The sequence below is a fragment of the Amphibalanus amphitrite genome, unplaced genomic scaffold (genome assembly GCF_019059575.1).
Source record: "Amphibalanus amphitrite isolate SeventyFive unplaced genomic scaffold, NRLGWU_Aamphi_draft 000054F_arrow, whole genome shotgun sequence".
Taxonomy (NCBI): domain Eukaryota; kingdom Metazoa; phylum Arthropoda; class Thecostraca; order Balanomorpha; family Balanidae; genus Amphibalanus; species Amphibalanus amphitrite.
This window is the reverse complement of record NW_024881550.1, coordinates 1,119,649-1,126,707: the sequence shown is the minus strand read 5'-3', so window position 1 is coordinate 1,126,707 and position 7,059 is coordinate 1,119,649. Positions and strand designations below refer to the sequence as shown.

General features: G+C 51.3%; 1 protein-coding gene across 1 annotated transcript; it reads left to right on the top strand.

The window, feature by feature from the left end:
- Positions 1 to 3,680: 3,680 nt before the first annotated feature.
- On the top strand, positions 3,681 to 6,616 carry LOC122378053 (piggyBac transposable element-derived protein 3-like). Its single transcript, XM_043358757.1, has 2 exons — positions 3,681 to 3,781; positions 4,527 to 6,616. The coding sequence occupies exons 1-2, from the start codon at positions 3,763 to 3,765 to the stop codon at positions 6,179 to 6,181; spliced, it is 1,674 nt and encodes a 557-aa protein (XP_043214692.1). The 5' UTR covers positions 3,681 to 3,762; the 3' UTR covers positions 6,182 to 6,616.
- Positions 6,617 to 7,059: the final 443 nt, after the last annotated feature.

Genomic DNA, 7,059 nt, shown 5'->3' with positions numbered 1-7,059 from the left:
CGGAAGCTCAGTCAGGCCCAACAGAAGTACGCCGCGTATGACAGAGAGCTACTCGCGGCTTATCTGGCCACACTACATTTTCGTGACATGATCGAAGGCCGCCACGTTATCCTGCGAACAGATCACAAGCCACTCGTGCGCGCTTTTCACAGCCCGCACACGGCTAAGTCTGACCGCCAACAGCGCCACTGGTGTGTCGTCACGGAATACATCACGGAGGTCTCGTACATTCGTGGCAGTGACAACGTGGTGGCGGACTGTCTCAGTCGCCCGGTAAATGCAGTGTCCCTCGATGCATGTGACCTCCATTTTATCGCGGCGGCTCAGAAGCAGGAAAAGGAGAGAGACGCCGGCAGTGCCGATTCAGAGCACCAGGATTCCGAGTCAGGTCCAGGATCGCGCTCAAAGCCGCAGGACACCTCCCGATTGGAGCCAGTAACACTGTCTGGCGACATCACAGTCCTGTGTGAAAACACTGGACCACATCCACGCCCGTACGTACCAGAGGCGTGCAGGCGCGCCGTGTTTGATCGTTTCCACGGCCTGTCACACCCGGGTAGGAAAGGCACCACCCGTCTCATCAGCTCTCGCTATTTCTGGCATGATATGCGCCGTGACATTGCGCGATGGGTGAAGGAGTGTGAAGCATGCCAGGAAGCCAAGGTGCACAGGCACACTCGTTCTCCGCCCGGTCGGTTTGACGTGCCCTCACGGCGGTTCGAAACTGTACATATAGACATAGTCGGGCCGCTGCCACCGTCAGTACCCCACGGGCACCCCTTCACCGCGCCATTTCGTTATTTGTTGACATGCATCGATCGCGCCACGCGTTGGGTCGAGGCCGTGCCGTTGGTCTCGATCACCGCGGAAAATGTAGCCTCTGCTTTCCTCGACACTTGGGTGTCCCGGTTCGGAGTTCCGCTGCATGTTGTCACGGACCGCGGTTCCCAATTCGAATCAGAACTGTTTTCACACTTGTCTTCAATGATAGGTTTCCATCGCCTCCGAACCACTGCTTATCATCCGACATGTAATGGGATGGTGGAAAGAGTCCACCGAACGCTCAAAGCTGCCATCCGGGCGCGCAAGCAAGAGTGGCTACGCGCGCTACCCGTCGTTTTGCTAGGTTTGAGAGCCATGCCAGCACAGTCGGGTTTTTCGGCATTCACTGCCGTCACAGGCGCGCAGGTGCTGTTTCCCCGCTGCGCCGTCGAGAAGGTCCCCGTCGGGACAAAGTACGTCCAAGAACTAGCAAAGCGTATGTCAGAAATCGATTTCGTCACGCTCTCACAGGGCTCGAACCACGCCCGCACACCACCGACGCACGTGCCACCCGATCTCATGACATGCACACACGTGTGGGTACGCGTTGACCGCGTGCGGCACTCTCTGGAGTCCCCGTACCGCGGCCCCCATGCGAGTCATCAGACGCAGTCCTAAAGTGTTCACGTTGGAGCTGCCGACTGGCGCCCACGACACTGTAAGCGTTGACAGACTCAAACCGGCACACATGCCGCCACCTGAGGACACGCTTGGTCCGAGCAGTACCGAGCCTACGGCTCCGGAGCAGCAGCCGTCACCGTCGACCTCGCTCGGGCCCCTCGTTACTGGGGCGCCCGACGAGCCGACACCGACGCCGACGACTACAAGACCGTCCAACAAGAGGACTTCAAGACCTGGAGTGACGTCTTCCGCATCGCCGGACGAGGACGACAAGCCGTCCGCGGCTGCGCCGGTGCACACCCGCAGCGGCCGCCGCGTGCACTTCCGGCCGCAACCGGACTTCCGATACTTTTGAGTGCGCCCGCGTACGTGCGTTCGAGGACGATCCTGATCGCGTGGCGCCGACAGTGAAGTGATAACTGCGTCGCGCGGTGTAGTGATTCTTGCGTCGCGCAGGACCGTGCAGTGACGATTGCGTTGCGCCGTACCGTGTAGTGATTATTGCGTCGCGCAGTGAAGTGTCGATCGCGTCGCGCACCGAGTGATGTGAAAAGTGATTGTTTTGGCTTATCGTGTATGCGCTCCGCGCTGAGGCGGTGAGTACTGTGGTAACCACGTGTGTCGCCGGCCGGCACGGGAGTTCCCGGCGCAGACCGATTCGCGCGCCGACTTGTGACGTCGCTACCCCGCCCCGGCGCTGGGGGGCGGCCCAGGACGTGTCTGTTCGTGAACTTTGTCCCATCACGATGCGACCGCGTGGCTGCGGCCTGCGCTGCCGCAGTGCGTCGGCCAGTGACCAATCCGCGCTCCGATCGGCAGCCACGTGGTGTCCGAGTGCTTCTGCGCATGTCTGGGCCCGGCCCGCTGCGTCGGGCCGCGCGCTCCCAGGGACTTCTAGGCCGAGCTCTTGACCCGAGCAGACGCGTCACGTCTGGCTCCGCGATTTGGCCCGTTCTGTCCGGGATTTAGAACTAGATTAGGCAGGGCATATTTGGCAAACTTGGATTTCACTCTCGTCTCTTCGTCGCTCCATTGTCTGATTCGCTGTTTTGGTTTTTGCCTTCGTTTTGGAACTTAAAATATAACAACCCGCTCTTAAATTAATTCTTTTACTTGGGGCCGTTTGGATCGAACTGATTGAATTCTTGGAACACGCACCAGGTTGATATTCTCCATTTCTGATTAACGTAAAAATCCAGTCACTGATATGTGGTGAACTGCCCCACAGCACCACAGTATCATAACGTGAATCGCGAAAAACTTTGTCGATTATCATACAATTATCAATCGGTTAATGTCTAGCGACAATGTTTACACATCACTAGACTTCAAGGTCATAAGATTATTACATTTTATTTGAAAAAGTAAGGTATTTTATGATTTACTAATATATGATTTCATAAGAAATTGGCCATGTTTAATTTATTTTGCATTTAAGTTCGTAAAACATTTAAAAATCATGGCTCATTTGGAATGGGTCTGGCCCATGTTAAACCCCATTTCCCACACTTTTTTGGAAAATTTATTTTGACACTCCAAAATTCTTCTCTGATCTCGAAACAATCAAAGTTTTGACATATATTTACCAAAAGATAAGAAAATTCATGCTTCAAAGTTATCGATAAACAGTAGAGATGTCGGTTTTCTTGGACTAAAAAAAAAATGGCATCAAACTGAACTTTGGTCTCCGATTTCTCGCAAACGGGTTCGAATTTCGGAAAACCGACTTCAGTCTGGGACATAGGTGGCTCAGCTCTAGTGAAAACCGTTTTGTGGAAAAAAGGTGGCAGTCTACCTTTAACCCATTAGAGCCCGTTGGTCACATTTGTGACCACAAAGTTAATGATTTTTTGTCGGTCAAATGTGCTTCATCTTTTGGGAAGGTCCACTTCGCCCGCGTTCAGGCATCTTCCAGCTGGAGGATCCCAGTACTATTTTGCGCATGGCAACCTCACAAGCGACGCTATCTCGGCATTGTCAGCAAGATGTCGGCGCCGATTGGAGCTCGGTCGGACCGCGTCCGAAAAAAACCGTAAGTAAACTCATATTTTCTCAGAAAAATCATTTCTCACACGTCGTATGGGTGGAATTTAAACCTATTTAGAACCTGTAATTATTAGTTTCACTCCATTTGCTTTTTGTTTTGTCTGGCACACGTGCAAATAATGTATGGCATCAAATGTGACCAACGGGCAGAAACCCAACATAAATATGACTTTTTCACATTTCAGGCTCACGGCAAATGAGATATTGGACCTTCTGGAGAGTGACAGCTGGCTTGAAGATGAATATGTCGAGGACCACATCGATGTTATACTCATGCCCCCCATCGAAAAGGGTGAGTGGGCTCTCGGAAATTGTGGATAATGGGGATGAGAAGGGGTATATGTAGTAGGCAGACTATACTAAGTAGGGCATAATTACAGCGTAGTGTGAATGAGTGAGCATTGTTGTTGGATGGGAGGAGAATGATTGATAAAATACAGGGTCGCACTTACGTTTACGCACTTCTCTACACGTGTGGACAGAGTAAAAGAGCTACATCGTCCTGGCGGCCTTATACTATAGGAGGGTCGGTTGCGGATAATTTTTTTCTACCGATGTTTGCGTCTAAGCTCGTAATTATGTGCGAATTCACATACAAAACTACACATTACCTGACTTACTTTACCAGTAGTATTGTGAAATGACCCTAAGCCTGTCATATTCAAAGGTTAATGATTAGTGTTTTCCTTGCGAACGTTTATGCAACAGCGCCTTCTAGTCAGTGTGACGTTTTTGTGGACGGTTGGGGGGAGGGGTCCCTGCCTTCCTGAGTTCCATTTTCTGTGGCAGCAATTATATCGTACACAAATATACCAAAGTATATTACGGTAAGATGTTGCAAGACTGGCATGGTTCACATCAACGAGCTTGCGGCTGACTACTAAATCAACGTAGCGAAGGTGGTCTGGAAAGCCCTTGTATTCCCAGCAGACGTCTTGCTTTTACCCCGAGGCATCCCTTTCGTGATTAGGTCTGGCAGTAAAGGAGTAATAGAGGAATTAGGGCAGCTTACAGAGTCAATGGTTCTCTCGTTGCAGATGACGCCCATACCGACGAAGACTCCGACAAGTCAGATGGCGAAACCGTTGGTGACACAACCCATCTCCCACGCCGAGTCCTGGGGACATCAGCGGAAGTGACGGGGGAGCAGTCTCCAGCTCCTCGCGATGGGACACACGAAAAGGGATCAGGTGACGTCGCTGCTTCTGCAACACAAGAGCCGGATCAATGTACCTCTGTCAAAGGGCCTAAAAGGAAGAAGGTCAGGAACTGGAGGCACCGTCCACCAACATTTCGGGTTGAACTGTCTGCTGGCGACCCTAACGATGCTTCAGAAGTCGGTGACACATCTCCAAGTGAGCTGTTCCAAAAGATGTTCACGAGAGAGTTGCTGGAAAATATCCTGGAGCAGAGCAACTTGTACGCGACGCAACACGGAAGACGACTGAACATGACGATGGAGGAACTGCTGGGAATCATCGGTGTGATGATGATGACGGGCTATAGAACGACGCACAACAAGAAACATCTGTGGTCTGCAAAGGACGATGTGTCATCTGTGTGGGCACAGGAGCTCATGCCTAGGAACAGGTTTCTTGAACTTCTCCAGAATCTGCACCTGGCGGACAACAGCAACATCAGCAAGGACAGATACTACAAGGTACGTCCGTACTTCCAGCACTTGAACGCCGGATTCAAGACGGCAGCTCTCACCAGAAACCTGAGCGTTGACGAGACAATGGTACCGTACTATGGACGGCACAGCACCAAGCAGTTCATAAGGGGCAAACCTGTAAGATACGGGTACAAACTGTGGTGTCTGGCAGCCTCCACCGGATATCTCTATCATGCGGAACCGTACTGTGGGGCCGACACCCAACTGGCTGACACGGGCCTGGGGAAGGGAGCTGACGTGGTGCTGGGCCTGCTGAACAAGTGCGCCGTCCCACCAGGCCATGCTATATTCTTCGACAACCTGTTCACATCACTCGAGCTCTTGGACGTGCTGTCGGACATGGGTCTTGGCGGGTGTGGAACCGTCCGCGAAAACAGGCTTGGTGGCGCTCCATTTTCAGACAAGAAGGTGCTGGAGAAGAAGCAGCGTGGGACAATGGAGTGGCTGTCTGACGGTGACAACCTGGTTGTGCGGTGGAACGACAATCGCGTCGTGACGGTGGCGACGAACTGTGAGCCGCTGGAGCCGCTCGTTACCGCCAGCCGGTATGTGAAGAAGCAAGGTGGCAGGATCGCTGTACAGATGCCCCGTCCTCTTCATGCATACAACACCCACATGGGCGGTGTGGATCTGTTTGATCAGTGTGTTGCTCTCTACCGCAGTACCATACGCAGCAAGAAGTGGTGGTGGCCGCTCTTCCAGTGGGGAGTTGACGCTGCCCGGACAAACACCTGGCTCCTGTCTCAACGGCATGCCAAGGGACCGCAACTTCCCTTCCTGCGGGAGCTCACGTACGTCCTCATCAAGAAGAACACGGTGCCGCGTCCTCCAGCAAGCTTCTCTGGCCGCCACCAAGCACCAGAAGACCTCCGCTACGACGGTCTACATCACTGGCCAGCAGAGCTCAAAACCAGGTTCCACCGTTGCAAGGTGTGCAACAGCCGAACCAACATGTCCTGCGAGAAGTGCGCCGTTCCACTACACCCAAAGTGCATGAAGGTGTACCACACTCCATGAGCACACGGAAGATCAAGAGGGGCATCAGCACCAGTTGGGTTCCTACGTATGGCTGATGATCTGAACAAGCCCAAAAATGCGCAGTGGGCGTGACCTTGTCGACATCAAAGAAAGCAGGTCAAATATCTTTTACCTTGTGTTGGATTTTGTGTGTGGTAATAACGTAAAATACAGGTGCTCAACTACAGATGCTGACATTTTAAGTCTTCGCAGAAAGATTGGACGTTATTATAAACAAAAGTAAGAAAAAGTGGTTAAAATTCCATTTCATGGTGTTTATTGACCCGTTGGTCACAAATGTTGCCACCCCCAAAAACAGGTAAAAAATATCTCCAATTTTTTCCAAAAAATCACAGGCAATCAGTGACTCCTGATAAGTATATACAGCAAAAATGAAACAATTTACACCACTTTAAGGACCTTGGGCACTAATGGGTTAAGCATTTGTTTGGAATTGCACATACTTAAATATATGACCTTGAAATTTGCTTAACTCTGTTCTTAAGCACAAAAATTGAAATAGCAAAAAACACGCCACCTTCGATTTGGCTCATTTTCATATATTTTATTGACTAACTTATTCTTAACAACCTGTGAAAAAATTAGAGTGGGCCATTCATAAGTTTTGAAGAAAATGGCACATATGCAAACGTATGTTAGCACGCGCAGTGGAGGGGGAAGAGCGAATTTCGCCCCACCCCTCCTGTTTTTCGCCAATATCTCATAATATTAATGCGAAATTAATTATGGCTACCTGTCCAGAATTGAATTGCACATCTCATCGTGCAAGCAATAAGAAAATCGGTTCACAACTGTTCTAGTAATAGCGGTGTAAAGTGAACATCCTGTCGCCGCGGCGACGCGGCGACTCGGCAGCC